General features: G+C 40.7%; 1 protein-coding gene across 2 annotated transcripts in view; it reads right to left on the reverse strand.

Moving 5' to 3' along the window:
* Positions 1-25,648, reverse strand: part of reln (reelin) — a 318,770-nt gene that overhangs the window by 246,338 nt on the left and 46,784 nt on the right. The window contains exons 1-2 of one of the 2 annotated variants that reach the window (XM_080207462.1): positions 14,600-14,680; positions 6,048-6,183 (exon numbers count right to left, since the gene is read on the reverse strand). In XM_080207462.1, coding sequence (XP_080063588.1) covers positions 6,048-6,178 — 131 coding nt within the window. In that variant the 5' untranslated portion in view covers positions 6,179-6,183; positions 14,600-14,680. Of the gene's footprint in view, positions 1-6,047; positions 6,184-14,599; positions 14,681-25,648 lie in introns of those variants that run through there. The other variant, XM_080207461.1, reaches the window with a different exon arrangement.

Raw genomic sequence — 25,648 nt, forward strand, 5'->3', positions numbered from 1 at the left:
AGACTGAAACCCCTGCAGGTAGCTTCTAATTGAGAACAGTGGGAGTGATTCTTGGACAGAATTTCATGGGGAGACCAAAGGTAAAGTGCAGAATCCCTTGTGAAATAGAATTTCAACAATTTTATTTTACTTTGTGCTTAGTGAAGTGTGGGCAAGTTCTTGACTAATCCATGGACTCTGTCTTGGTTTCAAGTGCCATTTACTCTGTATTGTGGTGTTTTTGACCACATTTCATATGTTATTCCATGTGAACTTCATACTTCCCTGAATATTATAGTACAAGATATATACTGTAAATTGTTCCGTCTTTCTAAACTTTCTGTAGTAAAGTTTGCTTTTGTTTGTTCAAAACCCATGGAATCTTGCGGCTTTATTTCAAAAGCAGGTATCTTGAATTTCAAACTTTATTTATTTTAAACAAAATGTTATTGATCCCTAACCAGATCTCCCCATGTCCCTGGGTCTGGCCAAGGACCGTAATACATACCAGTCCTATCCACCCAATTCACCCTATCCACTGACATCACTCACACTCAATCACTAACACAGTGAAAAGAAAGCTATTTAATTGTCCCAAATTCTCTCAAAGATCCTACACTACAGGGAAGGACGCCCAGAAAAGGTACAAACTGCGTCTCTGAAAAGGGCCATTTCATAAGTCTGGGCCAGAAATGCAGCGCTCTGGTGTGCTTAACAAAATAGGAGCAAAGTGGCAATCTGATTGCCACTCTTTGGAAGATTCAGGCCAGGATGAACAAGAGCCTCTCTAAGTGCAGCAATGTTAGCAAATATAAATATCGCCACCAACTTTGACCACCGTTTTCCTCACCCCAAATGTGTTGAGTGATGAAATAGCCAATACAGGCCAGGCCTTTTCCTTTAACATTTATGGACCATTCTAAAACATCAGAGACAGAGGTTGCATTTGGAAACTTTAAACATCTCTGCTGCCATAGATGATATATATTCCTCTCCACAATGCAGTAAATGGGGAAGGTTCCACATCACTGGGAATTCCAGTGTATTCAAAAATCACTGTTACTTGAAACTGGCCCGTGATACTAAGGATAAAGGATAGTTCAACTTGCCTGTTTCAGCTATTAGACATGTTGCGGAAACAGAGGGGAATTAATAGTGGTTTTGGATGAGGCCATTAGATTTATCCAACTGCCACACGAGACAGCACAAAGTGGCGATCAATTTGTACCATTGCTGGAGAACTGAGTTATGGAGAGCAAGCTTCTAAAAGATAAAAAGAAATTCCATACTCCAAAAGACTGGGCAACAGTGTGGCAGTGTTACAAGAGAAAGAACGGTGGATATTGTGGAAAATGGATTGATTCTCAGAGGGGCAAATGTAGATGCCCCTAACTCACTTTTGCATGGACCTTTCACCTCATTATGGGGACTGTCCTACTGGCTATCGGACCACCACACTGTTCTGTTCTATAGATTGGTTGGTTTATTGTTACATTCTTGTGGTCTCTCAGGACACACTCAAAAACTAGAAAACAAGTTAATAATTAAAGCAGTGCTTAAATTGCTGCAATTATCATTTAACAGAAAGGTGTCTCGAGGACTATAAAATGGGCAATAAATGGCTTTGTAAAAGACTAATAGCTATTTTGTTCTAATCTTTCATGTACCAGACTATAAGTACCACATTGTTTGCCTGGATTTAGTCCAAATGACAACCTGTGATGGCTGCAGTGTATTAACAACAAGTAAAGGTTTAAGACACTATGAATGAATGTCTGACCAGAAAGTTGTAACTTATTCACATAATACAATAAGGCATGTCTGTCGTAGATAATACAGCTCTTTTAACTGTTGTATTTCTATGCTTCACAGTTTTCTGTCATTTGTTACACATGTAGCCTTCTCACCACCTGCCAGGAAGCTGAAGAGGTTGTGAAAGGAGAGAGAAAAATAAAGGTACCACGAGTTTTGAATGTCCTCCCCAAGCTACAGATTTTTTCCGGATTGTTCTTCTGAGCAAGTGATTTTGTGCCAGCTCTCCTCTATGCTTTGGCTCCTTTCTACATCCTGTTGTGAAGTCCATTATTTTGCTGCTTTCCTGGTTTTCTTGGATGTTGTGATGCTCGCCTCTTGCTGCTCCTTTGTTACAGCTCCATTACAGCTTGTTATGAATTGAGGAATTGCTAGTCACTTGTTTCTATGTTGCAAAATCTATTCCAAAAAAATTAAGGTTGATTTTGCAAGAGACCAGCAAGATTCAAAGGTTAGGAGAGAAGATGAAGTATACCAAGAAGTAAAAATAAACTGATGTCTGATTTGGGTTTTTAAGGGCTGAAAACTGTCGAATGGGGAAACAGTAATGGAGATAACGACCCAGGTTTTCCAGCCTCAGGGTCATTGGAGGCTGGACATAACTCCCAAGATGCCTGCTGGGATCCTGAGGAAGTCCCAATGCACTGACTCCATGGGAATTGCCCCAGAATGCTTGGTCTTCCGATGGACAATTCTTCTGCTCCATGGGACCCTCTAAGTTAGAGTCAGAGATTTTGGACTGCTCCGATTTACTTACCTGGATAGTTATCCAGGATATGTTAGGCAGAAAAATTCTAGTCTAACTTCAGGTAACTGTACAAACGTTGTACAACTGTACAACATTTCTGGCCTAGTACAACTGGCTCTCCAATCACTCACATTGACACCCCCAAAGACTCCTAACAACCACCGCCCCCCCCCCCAACTATCCTACCAACCTGATCCGACTAGCTTCCACTATCCGACCAGCCTTTTACCTACCTACCCACTCATCAGCACTCTACATTAGCCAGCTGCCACCCTAGCCACTTATCTCACTCACTTACATACTCACCCATTCACTAACACACTGAAAAGCTTTGGGGCCTTTAAACACTTACCAGAATATGGAAACTAGTGGCATAAAAAGAGGATTGAGACTTCTGTGTTGATTCTCTTTCTCCTCGCTTGATGAATTCTTGCGCTAAGGGAGTCCTTCTACATTGTGAATCAGATGTTTGGCCAGAAAAATTGTATCCAGGTAAGCTGGTATTTTCCTGTCTGATCTGTGTCAGATAAAGCAGTTCTGACACCAATTGGAAAATTTTGGCCAACAGAGGCCAATTTCCTAATTGGAATTCACCACTTTTGCCAGGACACTCCCATGAGAAAAACAGCCCAAGGCATGGATTCCATGGAAGTGGGGGATTACTAGTGACAGATCCTGCTTTAAACAATGGTAGAATGTCTTGCCACATATATGATGCAGAAGCACCGTTTCAAGTCCTCACATGTCTATTCCCACATTTTACCCAGTTTCCATGTTCCATTGTCAATAATGATCATTGTAACTGACTATCCAGGGTTGCTAGGCAACAAGTTGCCAGATAGATAAGTCAATTTATAGAGCTGTAAAGAGAAAAGCAATCTTTTTGTTGCTTTTAGGTCATTTCTAGCTCACTTTAAATGTTTCTGTTCATGTTGTCTAGGTTCTTAACAAGTGTTTCTACCAATTGTTGAACTTTCTGCCAGCACTGCTACAAACACTAATAGATTTTTCAATGGGAATTACCCTCCCCAGGTGAGGGATTGGGAGGAAAAGAAGGATACCTGGTGATATGGCAGGTGCACCAGAGCAATTCCATTGTTATTCCCAACACTGCAGCATCTGTAGACAGTGTTGGCCCAAGATCACTGACTGGCAACTGGTGCTTGCAGTTGGTTCTAACTCTCAGATTGCGGCAGCAGTTACTCCACCTAATCACAGTATGACATGACTTACGTGTTACTACATGGAGGAAGGTATACCAGACAGCAAAGCCTGATAAGCCAGCATCTGCCAAAATGCCACCAATTTTTATTCCAGGTATCGTTATCCTGGCAGCGGCTGTGGAAATTCTTTTCCACAGCGTTTGGAGCAGCAGAGAGCCAGATTCAGAGTTATGCCATCTGTTGAGGACACGCTGCTAGAATGCACCATACGGCTGGCAGAGCAAATAACAGAATCAATCTGTTGCAGTCACAAACCTATACAACAGGCTTCTCTTCACTATTTCTGACTATCACAATTCTTAATCTTTTGCCTTTTTGCCTAGGCCTTTTGAACCGTTATAAAAGCTTTCAGAATTTCTATCCTCCCATTGTGACTCTCCCCTTTAACTGTCTCCATCATTTTAAATTACACATTCTCAAATTTCCTCTCCTTATCCTAACATATCCTCAAATTTCCACCGGAATCTATGAATAAAGTTCAAAACGAACTAATTTATGAAATTTGTCTAACACAATACCATTCAGGGCAACTACGATGAACCTGTAAACTTTTAGATACGGCTGGCAGTAAAAGAGGAAAACTGGCCCCTAAAAATTCCAAATTATCGGCCCCCTGGAAAAGAATGTGTCAGAAAAGAGACAAACACAATGGGGCTGATATCACCGTGAAGTGGGAAGTTGGCGAAAGCAGATACCACTCCTGGCTGGAAACGTAGGATACATCCCTGAAGAGTTTACTGTGTTACTTGAATCACACAAGTCAATTGTTCGATTATTTCTGGTAGCTAAAGTCAGTTGGGGAGGAAGAGGATGGGGCAGCCTCTGCCGTCACATGTTGCATCTGGGGAGGTGGGACCATGTTACATAAGTCTCATTCTGGGAAGCACAAGTCAGTGCAGGCCCTGACTCTCATTGCAGGGTAATAAGGAAAACTCCTGTCACTCATGGCCCCACTAAGAAAATATCTTAACTTGCCTTCACTGCCTCGTCAATGGACATACCTGGCAAGTTAGTTATGGTTGCCATCCCATTCAGGAGAGAGTTAAAATACCTCAGAGGATACCTTAAGAGCAAAAGACCACTGCATGATAAAATTACTAGAATGCTATAGATTAAAAAAATCTATAAGGATTATTGTCAAGCAGAAAAAGGAAAGTTAACACTGAGTGTAGTTTAAGTTAAGATCTTTTGGAATTGTTTTAAAGTACTGTCAACTGTGTGAAGCCATTGTTGTGTTTACGTGGAACTTTTAAAATTGGCTTCATGTCTTAGTAGACCTTTATATTAATATAAATGGTCAGAGACATAATTTCCTGATTTCAGAACCTTCCTTCATAATATACAAATTTCAAAAATTGTTTTGGCAGTTGTTTCAAGTTTCCTTTTTGGAATTTGGGCAGTTCGGCAATTACCACCATTACCACTTTCTTCAAGGTTGACTCCCTTTGAAGGAGAGAAAAGGTGAAATGAAGAGAGAGATATGCAAAGCACAACCTATCGCTAGGAAGGAAAGGCAAAAGGATGGATCCTGATGTTATATCCTGTGATAAATAGTCAATTACCACACATGAGTTTACAAAAACTTACAATGGCAGAATGCCAGAATTTAAAAAGGAGGGCAAAAAGGGTGAAGATTAAGGGCAGTACTTGCTATTACCTCAAAAGTTTAAAAAAATGTGAATGATATAAGACCAATGATCAGCTATTTGCTGCTGTACATTTATCAAAGAGAAATTTTTTTCACTTTAGACTCGCACAAACGTTCTGTTGAGCTGGTTTGTATGTCCAGGGGTACTGAATTCCACACACCTGAGCCAATGCGTCTTATTGATGTATACCTCAAAGCAGCTTTTGGGCTAATCAGATGTACACTACATGAATTTCTATTGTGAATGGCAGAGTTCAATTGAAACATTTTGTTGAACAAAGATGGAAATTGATTGGTAAGGAATCAAAACAGAACGAGTACATTTTGTTATAAAAAAGCATACCATCAATTTTTAAAGTCTTAAAGTGAATAAGTAAGAGTTTTGTCAAATTAGCCTGTGCCCGTACAAATTCATTTCGCTTTTATTTGGTAAAAAAGGGAAATGATGGGCTCAACATCCAAATAGTGTTCATTTTTATACTGTTTTTACTAACAGATTATAAAGCTATACAATACAACTGAATAAATTCATGCCAGTTATAAGAGTTTAAAATACAGACAGAAGTTAACATTCAATTCAGATCATGGAGTGGCTGTCTGCAATCGCTGCCACTCCTTGCAGTATATGCTTACTCACATAAAATTCACACAGCCGGTTCCTGCAGGTGGAGCGATCCAGACAAAGCTGAGATTTGTCTGTGGAAGGTGACTGACATGAGAAGCTACAACACTGCACATGAACTGGGATCCGAAGGGTTGATCAGACATGAATCCTGTAACAACACAAAGAAGAGCATCAGACACTGGAAGTGAATAGCAAGGCTTATTTGCATAAATGGCATTTTGTGTGATTGCTCGGTGGTGCTTTGGAACAGATTTTCTACTGTTGTAAATGCTTCGCAAAGACCAGCTTCAATCAGCAATAACCAGGCTGGGTTAAGAGGGACCATTCCATCACGTGTCTCTCATCTGAACACAGTCAATGTTTGGCAAAGTGTGAGACTTGTTATCTGAGGGGAAGATACAAGCTGGGAATACCACATAATGGTTCCAAGTGATTTTTGTACTATTGCAATACCTCTTGATTTAATATTTAGTTTGGCAGAGACGATCAGGGAGGCTGTTAAATTTGTTAAAGTAACCTTAGTACTGTACAGGATGTTCTTTTCAAACCCAAGATAGAGTAGAGGGCAGTGTGAGGGTAGAGGGTAGAGAGTAGAGGATAGTGCGCAGCATCTGGTCTGGACTACACTTGATCTGGGACTGCATGATACTAAATAGTGTCAAAAAACTGGTCAAAACATTCAAATTCTCGGCATTGACAGCTCTCCAGTAACAAAGAAATGGACAAAACATGTCCTGATTTTACTGCTCCTTGTCACATGCTTTGTGTGGCACCTCACTTCAAGACTTCAATCTGCTCACCTCTGATACCAATCTCCTACAGAAAACTTCAAGATGCAGATCTGTTGTCTCAACGCAGCCAAAAAATATTTCCGTGCCCAACAACACGTCACCATATGCTTTGGTGTCATTGTTGTTTCTGAATGAAGTGCAGTGCAAGGCTTTATGTTCCAAGAAAGTGTCTTAAGTAACACATTTTTAAATGAGCTTACTGATTTCTACAGTATGTTACCCATATGCTTAAGTGTCAGTGTGGCAAATATATGCAGTGTAGTATGGGACATTGAATCAAACAGTGTTTCTAGATATATCCACATGAAAACAAAAACTACAACAGGTGTGTAATCTGAAGAGTGAATTCTTTCTCTCACACTCTCACTACCACTCACACACACACACTTGCATACTTTCCTCAGCCGCACGCCAATTGCAGCCCACAGCCTTCTCACAGATTGCCACATCACAAACCACCTCACATCCAAAAGGGAAAAAAAATACAGAAAGAAACAAAATAAAAGTTAAGGGAAAAATACAAAAGGGAAGAAATAGAAACACGAAGAATGAGCAACACAGATTGGAAAAATTCGTGCAATGCCTGTCGTGTCATGGGTTTGCCATTGTCATGTGAGTTCTAAGTCAATGACCTCTGAAGTCATTCCTTCGTGAATAAAACTTGAGGCAGAAGCCACCACATGGATGCACCTCTCCAAGTGCTACCGGAATCAGTGATGAAAGGATGGCCTGAATCCATGAAGGAAACACCTGTTGCCATAAGGGAGATTCAGAGGTCAAGTGATTTACCAAGAAGACATCTTGCACAAAGAAACATTATCATTCAGACTATTGGGAGTTAGACAAGCTGATGTCAACAACTGCCAATGCCTGAAAGCACACTTTAGTCATTATGGCATTCCTGACATTGTGATGAGCGACAATGGCCCTTAAGTTGACAAGTTTAAAATTCAGGCAAATTAGGAATGAAGGGAAAATTTAACTCTGTATGTTAGCTCCACACTATCCGCATCCAAATGGGGAGACTGAAGCAGCAGTAAAAATTGACAAGGTGATCATCATAAAATTGAGCAGATTCAGCACAAGTAAGTACAAGGTGATCTGAGAAAGGGGAAACACACCTACTGAAGGCATGGAAAATAGTTCAGACCAGCGACTAATGTCACAGCACACGCTGACTACTCTTCCAACAGCTAAAAATCTACCAAAGCCAAAGTATTAACAGGAATGAGTGACAATATCAAAGTGAAATAGTATAAAGCAAATTTAACTTTGATAAAGCAGCCAAAGCAGCCAAAATATTGCCAGAGTTGAGAGTTGGAGGGCCAGTCAGCCCACAAACATTCAATGCACTTGACAAATGTCAGCCCATTTGGCACTGTTGAACCTGTGCAAAGCAGTGTCACTTCGTTCACACATGGTAAAAGTGAATGGCCAGGTATATTGTTGCAACTGCACATACAGGCCACTTCTGTTCAGCAGATAACTGGTGAGGAGGAGTTAAGTTTACCAAATGAACAAAGGACAGAATACCATCAGTCCCAGAGGTCGACTACTCCCCAACAAATGCAATGGATCAGCAGCAACCCTCGCCGTGGCAATAACTGTTCCAGGCCTGTTCAACATGTGCACAAATCCTATTATGGTCGCTAACTCTCATGAGACCTCTCATAATGGGATTTTTGCCAGGGAGATCTCTGAATGAGATCTTCCCCGATCCTCATTGGCAATGTAATCAATGTAATTATATGCAGTAAGGCCAAGAACCTGATTTCCATCAATTTAAATAGATTTAAATATGCATACCCACACCTGATGCATAGCTTCTGGGTTCCCCATATGTTCTTGGTGTAGTTACCCAACCCCCAACCCCGCCACCTCACTTTAGTGTGATATCATGCCAACAGGAATCACTGCTGATTTCTAAAAACGAAAACCAGTTGTGGTGACCACACTGGGGGCCTGGAGGTGAGTATAGCCCCTGAGTGGTGAGGGAAGCAGTCTGGCAGCCCACTGCCAGGTTGGCACTGCCAGTATGGCGCTGCCAGGGTGGGGCCTTTAGGGATCCCCATTGGTATTCTTATGTGGGGTGGCTGGTAATGATGGAGGGGGAAACAAGGATAACTGGATTGCGAGCAAGGGAGGAGTTGGGGCGGGGGGCTATGCCTGCATTGATGACGGGGATTTGGTAGGGGTAAGCACAACCTCCCTACTTTTGTACTGAATCCCCCTGTCAACATTCTATTAGTGCTGCTAATTGCTGCACCTGCATATCAGTCTTTTGTGATTCATGTACTAGCACACCCAAATCCCTCTGCGTCTCAAAGTTCACAATCTCTCATCATTTAGGTAATATGCTTCTTTTTCATTCTGCCAGATTCTCCTCCATGTGGCAGTTTTTGCCCACTCACATAACCCATCTATATCTTTTTGTAGCCTCTTTATGTCGTCATATTTTCCTACCTATATGTCATTATCAAATTTGGCAACCATCCCTTCAACCAAATCTTTTAGGGGAGGGAGTGGTGTAGTGATATTGTTGTTAGTAACCCAGAGACCCAGGGTAATGTGCTTGGGGACCTGGGGTCAAATTCCACCATGGCAGATGGTGAAATTTGAATTCAATAAAGATCCAGAATTAAAAGGCTAACGTTGATCATGAAACTATTGCTGATCATTGTAAAAACACATTTGCTTCACGAATGTCCTTTAGGGAAGGGAATTTATCGTCTGTACTTTGTCTGGACTTTATGTGACTCCAGATCCACAACGATATATCTTTGACTCTTAACTGTCCTCGGGTCTGGGCAATAAATGCTGGTCCAGTCAACAATATCCACATCCCAAGAATGAATAAACATTTTTCAAATACAAATTTCCAGCAGTTGAGGTCCCAACACTGGTTCCTTTGCACATTTTGCAAACCTGTAAGAGACCCATTAATCTACTTCCTGTTCGCCAGCCCATCTTCTATCCATGCCAATATGTTACCCTCATGCCATGAACTTTTATTTACCACAATAACCTTTGACGTGGCATTGTATTAAAAATCATAACAACAATGTCTAACCTTCAAAAGTGCTTAACTGGGTGCAAATTGCTTTGGGGTGTCCTGAGATTGTGAAAAGCACAGTAGAAATGCCAGTTCATTCTATTCTTTCTTATTGCTGCTGGTTAATACAGGATAAACATTTCACATGAATATGATTAACATCTAATGTCCTGCATTGGCACAAGCCTCTTAACCTAAACAAATATTCCAATTACAATGTTTGACTTCCTATGGTTGAATATGAAGATGCTAGCAGAAAATGGAAAGGTGTGAAAGTAAGTGGAGATCCAATGTCACAGGACTCAGCCTCCATAGGCAGCATGAGGTTCTGCAGAAAATCCCATGTTTGATATCCTGTTGGTTGCCACCTTTTATTCTGCTTAAGGAAAATGCAAAAACAGATACAAGAGAACAGCAATTCCTGTCATCACAGAATCATACAATTCAGAAGAGGTCCTTGGGAAACATTTGACCTACTTATCTAATTCCATTTACCAGCACTTGACCCATAGCCTTGAATGTTATGACTTGTCAAGTGCTCACCGAGGTACTTTTTAAAGGATGTGAGGCAACCCGCCTCTACCACCCTCTTAAATACCACATTCCAGACCTTCACCAACCTCTGGGTAAAAACGTTTTTCCTCACATCTCCCCTAAACATCCTGACCCTCACTTTGAATTTGTGTCTCCTCATGATTGACCCTTCTACCAAGTGGAACAGCTGCTCCTTATCCACCCTGCCCAGGCCTCTCAATCTTGTACACCTCAATCAGCTCATCCTTCAGTCTTCTCTGCTCCAACAAAAACAACCCAAGCCTATCCAACTTCTCTTCGAAACTTAAATCTTCCGTCCCAGGCAGCATCTTGGTGAATCTCCTCTGCACCCCCTTCAGTGCAACCACATCCTTTCTATAATGTGGTGACCAGAATTGCACAGAATACTCCAGCTCACCAGAGTTCTATACAATTCCAACTTGACGTCCCTGTTTTTGTAATCTATGCCTTGATTGATAAAGGCAGGTGTACTATATGCATTTTTTACAACCCTACTAACGTCAAGTTTTAAAGTTTAAAGTTTATTAGTGTCAAAAGTAGGTTTACATTAACACTGCAATGAAGTTTGTGAAAATCCCCCAGTTGCCACATTCCAGCACCTGTTCAGGTACACCGAAGAAGAATTTAGCATACCAATATATCTAACCAGTCTTTCGGACTGCGGGAGGAAACCAGAGCACCCTGGAGGAAACCCACACAGACACGGGGAGAATGTGCAGACTCTGCACAGACAGTGACCAAGCTGTGAATTGAACCTGGGTCCCTGGCACTCTGAGGCAGCTGTGCCAACTACTGTGCCACCATGCTGCCATCACTTAGAACTAGACCTAGGAGACATGCAACGATACAGCATTTTGTGATAATTAAATAACATTTTTATTTTGTGACGTTGCAATCCTTAACTACACTATAAATCACATCAATGTATGGTTAAAAATAAATGGAAAAAACACTCTTTACTAGAATTGGTTCTGACTTAATTTTCGGGACACCAGCACATGAGTGTCCTTAAAATGCAGCCTCTGGAAACTCTCAGCTATTTATCTCATTCGCTGGCACTGTGATAACATATGCAGAACACTTCCCTATCATTGTTGTAACCTCTAATTGGAATTTAAGAGTTGAAATGAACCAATTACTAAGTTAACAAACTAAACATTTTTATCACTGCATGCATAAACAATAAACATTACAAGAATTTTGCTTCACTATCTAAACAAGTTCTGTTTTAAAAGTCCTTTGTCACGCCTCCACAATCAACAAAGATAGATTTGTTTGAACCTTGTGTAATAACAGGAATGACTCGAAACTACTGGTGTATCCTAAACTGTGGGAAAGAGATGAAATACTCTGTAAATAATTAACATATGGGATTTATCACTGAGGAGGTCCTGTCAGCTTTGGGAAAGCACAATCATCATAAGATTTATTTTCTTGCATGGCTTTAATAGTTTTAATATTATAGTTTATTCAAATGTACAATTTCTATCAACTACCTCCTGTATATAGCTTTCGGAGTAAGAAGCATCACAACACCAGATTAAAATCCAACAAGTTTATTTGATAGTAAACCTAGTAAAGTTTATTTGATAGTAAAGGGTTTACTATCAAATAAACTTGTTGGACTTTAACCTGGTGTTGTGAGATTTCTTACTGTGTTTACCCCAGTGCAACGCTGGCATCTCCACATTATAGCTTCCCAATGCAAAGATCACAAAAAAATTGGATTGTTCAGTATAAAACCAAGACCCACAATCTGGCTTAAACACAAGATGATAGTGGTGGACCTGCCACTGCCTTGTAGATTGGAGCAGAAAAGAGAGGTGAGAGGGTCAGCAGCCTCATGGTAGATACAAGTGGTCAAGCGGTTAATAAGTTATATCCAGAATACTGGTGCTGATTATTCGCCTACTTTTAAAAAAATGTTTTTATTGAAGATTTTCCATTTTACCAAATAACGCAACAAACCCCAAAATCCTGGCCAGCACATAATAATCATCATTCCACATAAACATACAGAAAAGGCTGGCAAATATCATTACAATTTGTCTGGATTATCAATTACAATTCGCTGTAATTGTTGTAATTGGAGCCTGTCTTCGCATGGATAATGAAAAGGTATTACAAAGAGTGGGGGATATCAGGATAATAGGATAAAGCCACAAGCACATGGCACAATGGTGCACACCGTCACCCACAGGATTACAAGAACCGAGCTAGACGGCATAACGGAACCTCTCTGGGGTCAAATACAACTAATCGAAGCTTAAAACAACATCCCAAAATCTCTGAATAATGAAAGGATACCACAAAAAGAGGGGAATTTGCCTATTTTTTAAAAGATCTGTTTTCAATATCTTTCATTCCTTCCCTGAAGGCGGTAACTCATTTTAAGACACATTTTTCTGGGCAGTGGGAGCCTCTAGTACCACTTCAAGTAATCATATTTCAGCTTTGAGCCCAAGAGTGGGGGGAAGCTGTTTGCCACATGGCATCACATACATAGATGCCTCATTCTATCCAGGCTTGCCATTTCAAACATAATTCGATGGAATGTGTTCTCGAGAAGTGATTGTGTGGTACAAACCATTCAGGGAGTCTGGATTGCTGTGGCAACATGCACTTGCACATGCACGTCGCAATCACATGGCTAATCAGGAATCTCTCCTGCTCTTACCTCTTGCCATTGCAAGTGTTGGAAGGGCTTGAAGGTTGGTACTCAACTTTTCTGGCCATGTTATGAATGCATCTTACTTGGCCTGCAAGTTCTGGGGTGGGACTCAAACATGGATCTTTTGGCTCAGAGGATTGGTGCTACTCCTGGTGTTAGATAACCTACTCTCTGGAGAGGTAACCCTTCTTAATTTTAGCCTAACTTGAGAGCACCAAGCCCAATTATAACATACCCACCATTACACTTGCTATGATCAGCAAATATCAGGAACTGGATTTTCAAACACCAATGGGTTGAAGTTTGGTGCTTTCAAAATGGCACTTCTGGATGGACTGCCATCTGACTTTAGGTGTTGCATTCCAGAACCATGCCCTGCCTCCACGGAATGCCCAACATTGCTAACCAGGCACAGCTTGCCTTCAATCCAATTATGGGGTTTACATATTGAAATAGAGTCACATCAGCGACTACATGAGCAAAATGGGATCAGGACCTGAAAATGGGCTGACAAGTGGCAAGTAACATTTGTGCCACACAAATGCCAGGCAATGACTATACTGTAAGAGATACTGTAATCACCGCCCCATAACATTCAATGGTGTTACCACCGCTGAATCTCCTCCCACTAGAAACTCAACTGTACACGCCACATAAAGACAGTGGCTACAAGAGCAGGTCAGAGGCTAGGAATACTGTAGCAAGTAACTCACCTCCTGACTCCCTAAGCCCTATCCACCAATTACAAGGCACAAGTCAGGAGAGTGATGGACTACACTCCACTTGCCTAAATGGGTGCAGCTCCAACAACACTCAAGAAGCTTGACACCACCCAGGTCAAAGCAGCCCGCTTGATTGGCACCACATCTACAAATATTCAACCGCTCCAACACTGACGCTCAGTAGCAGCAATTCACAGAAGATCCTTAGATAGCACCTTTCAAAACCACAAACACTTTCATCTAGAACAAGGATGCAGATAAATGGGAACACCACTACCTGCAAATTCCTCTCCAAGCCACTCACCAGCCTGACTTTGGAAATATAATGCCGTTCCTTCGCAGTTGCTGGGTCAAAATCTTGGAATTCCCTCTCCAACAGCATTGTGGGTGATGACACCTGGACAGCAACAGTTCAAAAAGACAGCTCACCACCACCTTCTTAAGGGCACCTAGGGATAGACAGTCAATGCTAGCCCACCAGCAATACCCATGTCCCATGAATGAATACAAAAAAAAAAATCTAGGTGTTGATTTCCGATACTGGATTGACAAACCAGTTCCAAGAGTCAAATCTGGGACCTTCATCTGTACCACATACTTTATTTACTTGTGGTATTTCCTACTGCACTTCAAAAGTACTTCAGTGGCTGTAAAATATTTCGGGACATTTCTGTGATTTTGAAAGGTGTTATATAAATGCACGTTTTTCACTTATAATCTTTGGGTCATTGCATTTTTATAAAAACAAATAGCTTACTTCTGGTGGTAATTACCTGGAAATCAGCCATCCAAGGTCCAGAAATGGATATATCAACTAATTCCGTTGCATGTTTTTGCTGCTTGGGCTTTATAAAAATGTTTCCAACTCTCCAGAGTTCAAGTAATGTCCTTGGCTCTTATTTGAAAAGTTAAGCCACTTGAGAGGTACAAAGTGAATATTACTGCAGATCAGTTCACATCATTTGGGTTCTGTCGATAAGGCTAAGATAAATCTAAGTCATTACATTCCTCTTTGTTGCTAAAATAAACAAATAAGGATAAGATTAATAAATGTTTTATAATGCAGAAAACATCTTTTTTTCCATTTCCTATTCCATAGTCTGCATCAGTATTGAGAGCTGGTCCCAATGAAGTTATCAGCAGCACTTGATATACAAATAGCAATATTCAAAATCTCTACAGAAAAAGGACATGAAAATAAGCTATAATCATCAGAGTTTATAAAGGATGGAAAGTACTGCCTGAATTATTGGATGCGCTTAGGCTAGATGCAATTTATCTTAAGATTTGCTGCAGCGATTGGCTATTGGCATTAGAACCAGTCGTAAGCATCTCTGTTATGCACTCCTAATCTCTTCCTGAACAACGATCACAGCGTGCAGCTGCTGCATATGATAAGTATGCACAGATCTTCTTATCAATGGAATGCAGAGTCAATACCCAAACTGACTGGACCCATGCTGAAAATTATTCTAAACGTCAGTGTGTATAAGTACATTTTCAGAGATGAATTTACAGAGAACTGAGAGAAAGGGTTTGAGGTCAAAATGAATCGCTACAATCTTACTTGGCATTTTAGTTACATTCATTTCTTCTCCCATATTGGTGTCATGCATGTACCTCGTAACAGGCAATACCAAGAATATAGCAAAACTAACAGTTTAAAGTCATCAGCGTTTAAAAAATGCACTTCATAGGATGAGAGTCTCCCAGGAATGAGATTAGCAGTTGTAGAATGTATCGTTCTGCTAATAGAAAACACCTTGGTCAGACATCTGCACCACCCAGGGGAGACATACATATGTTAATCTTTTAGAGTCACAGAAGTAGCCCAGAAGAATACACTGTCCTGCTAATAGGAAACGCCATAGTTAGATGATTACACTATCAAGAGGAGGCACATATATGTTAATATTTTAGAGCCATGGAAGAAGTTGAGGTGACAGACAGGAAGTACACAGAGAGAACCATCTAGGGGGAAATGGTATAATTGCCAACTTGTCTTGAAAGTAAGGAGGCAGATTCCACCTAGCAGCTTGTAAGTGAGTTCCAGCAAGCAGACTAGAAATAAGACTGCGGAAACCTTTCTTGAGCCAGTTAAAACGATATCTTTGCTCAACCAAAAACTTTCTCCTCAATCGTATACAGTTTCAGAATCCCTATAGTGCGGGAGGAAGCCATTCGGCCCATGGAACTTTCACTGACAACAATCCCATCCAGGCCCTATCCCCATGACCCCAATATTTCCCATGACTAAGTGTCAGTTTGGCATGGGCAATCAACCTAACCTGCACATTTTTGGACATCACAGCAGTGTGGTAACAATAAGCTGGCCTTTACTTATAGCCTTTTGAAGTGAATGTTGTTTGGGAAGAGGGTAGTCCTGAAAAAGTTCAGATCTCATAAATGTATTTTGGATCAAAAAGGATAACTTCTATATAAACTGTGTAGGTATGTTTAGTAGTTCCTATACATAGCTGTTTTAGATCATTATAGTCTTGTTTGCGTACATGCATCTTTTCTTTATCATAATAAATAGTCTTTAATAAGTGTTACATTACGACTGGACTGGTTACTGTTCTCGTTGGGTCTCACACATGGCTCCGTGTACCATTCCTGTAAACAAAACTATACACCACCATGAACCAGTGTTCCAGCTTGGGATACCCTCACATATTACATCAGCTGCATTCATGACACCTGGTTTTTGCTCAATTTAGAAATTCATTAGCAAAGTTGGCTTTCTTATTTGAAATAATACAAGTTAAATAATCAGATGTTAAAGATGAGTCTGCACTTCATAATTATCTGGGACATCCTGGAACAGAAAAGGAAACAGATTTCTTGCTGACAAGATGCACGACTTGTAAGTAGCAGGCAGGTCATGCTCTTTACAAAGTCCACATCAGACTTCCTGGCTTCCCGTGACAGACCTCCAAAGCTTCACAGTAAGAATTTTAATAAGGTCACTTTCACACATTTCACTTACCTGCATATATTGTTTACACAGCCTCAAGCAGAATCACTTTGATATATACACTTATTGTTGGAAAAAGTTCAGAAGGCTGCTGCCTCAATGTTGCCATAATGTAGAGATTCAACCATGTCGAATTTCCAGGACAGTGGACTCTGCCAATGTTTTATGAGGATAAGCTCCCAAACAAAGAAAATATTCTCTATAATTAAATTCTGATCTTCTGGCGCATTATCAAAATACCAACCAGAAAGGAAAACCACAGAACTCGAACTTATACAGCACCTTTCACATGTTTGTCTACACATTCTTCAAGGCTGAAGTAGATAGATTTTTGAAAGACAAGAGTGTCAAGGATTATGAGGAGGCAAACAGGAAAGTGGAGGTGAGACCACAACCACAATCAGCCATGACATTTTTGAATGGTGGGGTAGGCTCGAAAGGCTGAATGGCTTACTCCTGCTCCTTCAAAAATATAATTGGCATCCTAAAGCAACCAACTGAGCTACTCCTTTGAACACTAATCAGTGACTCTGACTAGAATGTACGTGTGTGAATACAGGTGGAGGATAAGACGGGGTTTTGATATTGTCCGACAGAAGAAGAGTCTGTTGACATTGGCTTCTAATACATGAAGCTGAGTCAGCAGCTCCATGAAAAAACAAAGGGAAAAGGCCACACACTGAATCTTTCGCTTTCATAATATTGACCACACAGAAACGAAAACTCATTCTTTTAACTCGAAGGAATAAAAAGTGATACTACCTGCAAGAGAAATAAAACAGGAAGCATGGAACTACTTTACAAATCAGTCAACAGCCATAAAAAGGCATTGACTGCAGATGTACTTACAAATACACTGTACTTTTTAAAAGTAGAAAAATTAAGTTTAACTTGTTTGTCAGTGAAGAAAGGATCAAATGAAGAGTAAATTAATCTTGAGTGTTTGTGCCTCAGCAGGATTTCTTTGCAGAGTAAGTGTCTGCAAACTCCAACAGTTCACAGAGATGGGCAAATGATAAAAACACAGCTTACATTTTACTTTCTTACGTTCTGAGTAACATATTTTTGCTGGTAAGTCCAATTACCACAGACTGTTTGTTCCTGGAATGTTTGCTTGTGTTAAGAGTTTGTAACAAATACATCAGCAATCCACAGGAGTGTTAAAATCACAATGGTAGAGAAATGGTTTGTTGTAGAGATCGTTAACCCTTTACAGAAAACAAATTGCATCACAATTTACTGAAATCTGATTGGTTATCTAAGGGACTGCTGAGTTATATTAAGCACACCTGATGCTCTAATCGGGTGTCACTGAATTTCAACACAGCCAACAGAGAGAAACAGATATAACAAAATGGGTGCATTGTCAGTTTCTATCTATGAAAATATGGAATAAACTTAACATTTTTAAATGAAATTAACAGGAATATAATAGATTATTCAGTTGCAATACATTTAACTGGTACGCAGATGTGGTTTCCTTTGATTGTGTTGTCCAGCCTTGTTTCACATCATTTTCTTCGGTTTAACCTGATTTTAGATATAAGAAATACAATATTTTGATTGGCTAAGTATTGCACATTAAATTCAATACTATGGTTCTCTCATCATGGGCTGCAACACATTCTACACACCAACTGATAGGGTATAATGTCGAGTGAAACTGAAGATAGGTAGGTTTCAATACGTACTCAATCTAGTCTTTGAAAGATTGCTATTTAATTCCAACAGGAATGAGGGTAAGACCTGGAGATGGATAGGAATCGGGTGAAGTATAGGAAGCAGTTGGCACTGCTTAAAGATTAATGGGGATGTTGGGATGCGGATTGCAACTAATGCTGGGATTACTATTTTGAATGCCACGGCTGACAATGATGTTAAAATAATCAAGAATGAATTTGAAACAGATTTTGGGGGCGCATTAACATATTACCTTACATGTCCAATTAGGGCAAAACAGCATTGAATAAAGGAAATTGAAAGTTGAATTATATAGCCAGAACTGTAGAATACAAGTAAAATTGTATAATGCGCCTGGTCAGCCTATACCTTGCATGTTATGTCTACTTCTGGTCACTGAGACACAAAAAAGCTATTTAAGCACAGAAGATGGTAAAAGCCGCTGATCTGGTCCCCAGAATCAGAATACATAGGAGAATGGTTTTGCTTGTTGGCCTTTACTTGTGCAGTCTTCTGGCTGGATGAGATTCCTCTTAACTGAGTGACTTAAAACTATCTAATTGCAAATATTTGTCAGGTTGGATCTCAAACAATGACAAGACGGAGTACAGTAATAAGATAGAGAATCTGATGAACTGGCACAGCGACAATAATCTCTCCCTCAATGTCAACAAAATGAAGGAGATTGTCATTGACTTCAGGAAGCGAAGAGGAGAACATACCCTTGTCTACATCAATGGGGACAAAGTAGAATTGACAGCTTTAAATTTTAGGTGTCCAGATCACCAACAACCTGTTCTGGTCTCCCAATGCCGACATTATAGTTAAGAAAGCCCACCAATACCCCTACTTTCTCAAAAGACTAAGAAAATTTGGCATGACAGCCACAACTCTCACCAACTTTTACAGATGCACCATAGAAAGCATTCTTTCTGATTGTATCACAGCTTGTATTCTGCTCTGCCCAAGACCATATGAAATTACAAAAGGCCATGAATGTAGCCCAATCCAACACGCAAACCAGCTTCCCATCCATTGACTCTGTCTACACTTCCTGCTGCCTCGGCAAAGCAGCCAGCATAATTAAGGACCACACGCATCCCGGACATCCTTTCTTTCACCTTCTTCTGTCGGTGAGGTCACATACCAACAGACTCAAGAACAGCTTCCTCCTGCTGCCATCAGACTTTTGAATAGACCCACTTTGCATTAAGTTGATCTTTCTCTACACGAGTTGACTGTAACACTACATTCTGCACACTCTCGTTTCCTTCTCCATGAATGGTATGCTTTATAAGAACAGTATGCCTAATATATGAAATCTTTTATATTCAGCAATAAACAGTAAAGAAAGCTGAACAAGATTTCTGTTGGAGTTGCAGCAGTTGCTGACATACCTCTGGTGGAATACGAAGGAAACTTCTGCAGGAGTCAATCCAGCAGTCACACACGTGAGTCCACCATTTAGAAGTGACATCACATTTATAATACATCTGTCCACATACTTTATAAGACATGTTCCTAGCATTTGGCCTCGTTGTCATTACTGACAACGTAGCACATCTCAATATGGCCATCCTAGATTATGTGGTCAAAAGCTGAAGCAGGAGTTAAAACCACAATTTTGTCTCAAAAACATTTTGAACTAAGCCAAGTTGACATAATGGACGATCAACACGTTGATTGGAATTCCAAATGTGATCCAATTGACAAATGGTTGGGGTAGATGGGGATGGGTTCAAACCTCTTTCTGGGTGCAGGAGGCAAAACATGTCAACTGGCATCCTGATTTTCTCTGATTTGTAATCTAGACCTGTCCTTCAGTAATTCTTTTTTCCTTCAGTTCCCCATTAGACCACATGCACTCATCCATTATTGCCTTAATGTGACAGTTATGAATTCAAACCAACAGAGCTTTCAATCCTCTTCCCAGTTTTTTTCCAACAATGATTAAGTATCATTAGTCTAAATCACTGGAGCATGAGTAACATTTTGTTAATGGTGACAACTTTAATCAGTACATCTGAGTAATGGCTGTACTACTGCTTTATGGAGGAGCTATTTTACTAAAGTTTCAAAGTTATTTTGTGCCCTGTTTCATATCAGTCAAACTAATACAACAAACTCCCTCAGATTAATAGTAACTATTTCTTTCCCATCCAATGAAGAAAATGCCTTGGGAATAGGAATTAGCATGAAAAAAAATCCTGTTGTCTCACACAAATGTAATAACATAATTTTTCTTGACCATTAAGGACGTGCACTCAGGACAAGTAATGATGATAATAGCCATACAAAACTGTAATATGCTGTTAATTCATCTGAAGTGGCATTAATTCTATCATTTTTAGTGCTCCTGTGTTGGCCACTGATGGACCATTTTAGTATGAAGTTGATGACCTTTCTGCACCCTCTTCCCACACATGTAATGTCGTCACCTTTCCTTGCACACCCAGAAACTATTATATCTGGCTGTCTATGGTACAGAAACGAATACAGTAATCTTTAGTCAAAATCTGATCAAATTATTATTCACAAGATTCAATTCAGCATACCATGACTCTATTGTTACTGATTTCGTGAGAGAGCATGTGAATGGATTTCAACAAGGAAACTTGAGGCAATAAGATATGGGCTGTGATTCTCTCATCTCGCTCCACTGAGAAAGTACTGCAGCGGGCTGGAAGTATCATACGTCAGTTGATTTGCCGGATTCTCGCGAGCGTTCGCATTTCCCAGGCCTGAACTTCTGGCGGTGTCTGCGGGGCCCCAGAAATTAGCTGGGAGATGGGGCTAGTACTTAAATATTATTTTACATACTATTTAAATGCTATTAGCGGGCCCGGGACTGAATTTTCTGGGCCCATTAATATTTCCCACAGTGTTCCACTCCAGTGGGGATCAGAGTAGCTCCCCACTTTCCAGTTGGAGTGAGAGGGAGGGTAATCGGGGCCCCGCAGGTGGTCGGCGAGGTGGGGGGTGGTGTTGTGCCCCCTAGTCTTGGCAAGGGGCAAAGTGCCAAGAGGTCAGGGCCTATTAGGTGCAGAGCCTAGGGTGCAATTGGTGGGGGTTCCCACTGCCACTCTGCATAGGGATCGATAAAGGGAGGTTGATGATCGGGGCAGGCTGGGGGGTTGAGGGGTTCTGCCTGAGGGGGATAGGTAGATCATCACTGTTGGGGGAGAGGGGCGGTCCGGGACAGGCAGGGTGTTTTGGGGCTGGCCCCTGAATGGGAAGGAGGACGTTTGTGGGGACAGCATTGTGGAGATCCGGGCTGGCCAGCAAATGAAAGGATGACACTTCGGGGCCACTGCGCATTCGCAGAGACCTGCTTGTTTCAGCCTCTCCAGCATGAATAGGCTCTACCCCCTGAAATCTAATAGTATTCACACTGGTGGCCTCTGCATTGCACAGTGTGTGGCAGGCTCTAGTGTGAACTCCCACCGAAAAAACAGCGGGAATTACTCCAGTTTTCGCGCAATGTGTTGATGGAGCTGCAGTTATCCAGAGAAGCAGAGACTATTCCATCAAACTCCTGACTTGTGTTTTGTGCATGTTGGACAGGCTTTGTGGAAGCAGGTGGTGAGCTATTCTCTGCAAAATTCCCAGCCTCTGACCTGCTTTTGTAGCCACAGTATTTATATGGCTGGTCCAGTTCAGTTTCTGGTCAATGGTAGCCCTCAGGATGTTGATCGGTGGAAGGTGGTAGATGGTATCCAGTAAGAGGATACCTTGTCAATGTTTGACCTGATGCCTTGAGACTTTATGGGGTCCAGAGCTGACGTTGGGAACTTTCAGGGCAACTCCCTCTCAACTGTGTACCATGCAGTTGATACCTCATATATTTTTACCTTTTGATACCTAATATGTTTAAGTTGAATTGCCACCTTAGTGTTACAGGACATACCCAGGGATGCTGATGTTGGTGTTTTAGACATTGCCTGTAAGGTATGGTTCCATGACTATGAATATGTCATGCCTGACTAGTCTATGGACAGTTCCACCAATTTTGGAACAATCCCCCAGATGTTTGCAAGGAAGCCTTTGACATTACCACCAGATCACCCCAGCTTAGAATGTTGTCAAAACTTCATCAAGAAATATTTCTTTCAGAAGAGGTAGTTTTAGGATTTCTCCATGACAAAAGTGATAGAGCAATGATTGCCAAAGGGTATGACTTTATAAACTAGCCTTTACTTCATTGGTTATGATTTACTTGTTTTTTGGCTGCAACACCAGGCAATAGCACAACCATATAGTTCAAGGGAAAGAAGAAATTGATGGCACACCATCACCTCAATTTTGAAGCATCACTGACAGGAGTTATGGACATTGCCAGTGCTCAAAGCTTCCTACCCCACTGGCCAAGATGAATGTGCAGAGGGTAAAGACATTGGAAAGAATAGTATTTCAAAGTTGAGAGAAGTAGGTGCCTGAAACAAATCGGGTGCCTAGTAACAGGCACCAAGTCAAACATCTACTTATTATCAATTGCAGCAATATGTTGATGCCTCAACAATTTGCATGCAGTAGCAATTTTTGTAATAAATCTGCCTACTCAGTAAGAATTTTATATTACAAACCTATGCAGCAATTTAGCATTTTTCCAAATCTCCCATTAAAACATACTATTTAAATATTTAAGTTGAACTGTTAATTTAGCTGGACAAACTCCTTTATTTGAAGCCTAACTGAAGACATGCTCATGTTTGCTCACAAACCAATTACTAAGCTATGTTTCCATGTACTTTAAAGTAAACATTTAATGCATTAGATTGTTTATTAGTTGCAGATTAGTTTTATTTTCCCCTTTGACAACTTGTAGCATAATTAGAAATACTGTACTGTATTAAACAGCAATAATAATGCTAATGCTGTGAGACTCACACATCCAGGACTTACTAGTACAACGAAGCATGGCACAAGGGACCCTCAATTCTTTCTAAATTGTTGAAACAGGATATAATCAGAGGAATGAAAATTCTACGATGGTCCTAATTATTCAAGTGGAATTATTAATTATTTTTGTTCAGACTGAAGGGGAACATCAAAATATTTTTCAAACACGAAAGTCAACTTGCACTTGAAAATTTCCAATGAATGCTGAGAAACAGTAATGAGTCCTCTGTAAGTATGATTCGCACAGTTTCATCCAAACTTTCTGAACGTATAAGGAGGTATGAATATGTAGAATTACACCAAGATACCATTTGAATGTGGCACTTAATTGAATGAGGAAAAATGCCTTTTAGCCTCAGAAGATTGGCTCAAGAAGCAGCAAAAAATTTGGACATAATTAACTTATTGCCAGTTATTCCATAATAGTTGAGAAATGTACTCTCCAAATGAGGATTGTGATGTTCATCCAGTGAGAGGCTTGGCATTCTGTCGTGTTTTTGTGTAGAGTTGAATTTCCTTTAAATTCACTAATTATAAATTGACATTCAAAATTCCAAATTACTGGGCTCAGTACCTCAAATGGAGAAGCTGCAAAGCCAAAATGGACACAAATTTAAAATAAAAAGCTGCAAAATATACAAAAAAAATACATTATTTTTGGTATGGTAAAATTTCTGTTATCTGGCACTGTACCAAGCACTGTGCTCTAGTAACCCGATTTGTTTTTGACTGGAGATGTCTTTCATCACTGGCAGTAACATTTGTTGCCGAGTGGTTATGTTCACTGCTCCCCATCACTCTCACACAATCACTAATAATTGTGGACATCACGAGTAGTTGCTATCTGCAGCTAAATTTCTTTTACCCTATTCTTAAAGTTACAAAGTTGATGCTCAGAATGGACCAGGCAAACCCAAATCCATTCCTTGCTTGCTCCAAAAACCAAATTCAAAGTCCCAATGCTTCCAATTCATGATTCCCACAAGGGAGACAAACAAGGTTCAAGCTGACAAGATGAGGCTTTGTACCCCACATTGGCTTGATCTGACATTCTCACTCTGGTCTCTACCCCACACTGTTCTGCAGCACCAGGTTCCCTTGGCACCATTCACTTAATTTGCGTGCTCCTGCACTTCTCACGAGACCTCAACACCTGTATCATCACAAGACCACAAGAACTTTCTGATTGGATGAAAATACAAAACTCATATTATATTCTGGTTAACCAGTATTTTTGATTAACTGGCAGCCTGCAACATACCAGTTAACAGACATTTTTACTGTATTAATAATAACATAGAGAAACATTCTGTTAATCCCATCTATTGTTAAACTTCAAAACAATCTGCTACATTTCCCTTTTATTTTCCTCCTATTGCTGTTAACTTGATTGTACATTAAACGTATCCTTAATCAGAATCTGGGGAGCTCTCCAAGGCAGACAAGAGAAACCTACCTATAAACGTAACTCAAAATCTGGCCTGAAGGAAGACTGGACTGAAGGAAGAAAGGCAGACAGGCAGCCTTACAGGGAAGGAAGGAACAAAAGATGTGCCAAAGTTTTTCACATTAACTCAACTGTGAAGTGTAGTCACTGTCTTTTTTTCGTTCGTGGGACATGGGCGTTGTTGACTGCCCAGCATTTATTGTCCATCTCTAGTTAAGAACATAAGAACATAAGAAATAGGAGCAGGAGTAGGCCATCTAGCCTGCCCCGCCATTCAATGAGATCATGGCTGATCTGAAGTGGCTCAGTTCCACTTTCCCGCTTTCTCCCCATAACCCTTAATCCCCTTGCCTACCAAAAACCTATCTACCCGCGTCTTAAATATATTTAGCAAGGTAGCCTCCACCACTTCAACGGGCAGAGTATTCCAGAGATTCACCACCCTTTGAGTAAAGAAGTTCCTCCTCAACACTGTTCTAAACTGCCCCCCCTCTTATCTTGAGGCTGTGCCCTTTAGTCCCTCTAGTTGCCCTCGACAGGGTGGTGGTCCACCACCTTCTTGAATTGCTGCGGTCCAGGTGTTGTGGGTTAACGCACAATGCCGTTAGGGAGGGAATTCCAAAATTTTGACCCAGCGGCTGCGAAGGAACGGTGATATATTTCCGGTTCAGGATGGTCAGTGGCTTGAAGGAGAACTTGCAGGTGATGATGTTCCTATGTGTCAGCTGTCCTTGTCCTTCTAGAAGGGTTTGGAAGGTGCCATCTAAAGATCTTTGGTGAATTGCTGCAGTGCATCTCGTATTTAGTATACACTGCTGC

The sequence above is a fragment of the Carcharhinus amblyrhynchos genome, chromosome 19 (assembly GCF_965287045.1).
Source record: "Carcharhinus amblyrhynchos chromosome 19, sCarAmb.v2.hapA, whole genome shotgun sequence".
In the NCBI taxonomy this organism is placed as follows: Eukaryota; Metazoa; Chordata; class Chondrichthyes; order Carcharhiniformes; family Carcharhinidae; genus Carcharhinus; species Carcharhinus amblyrhynchos.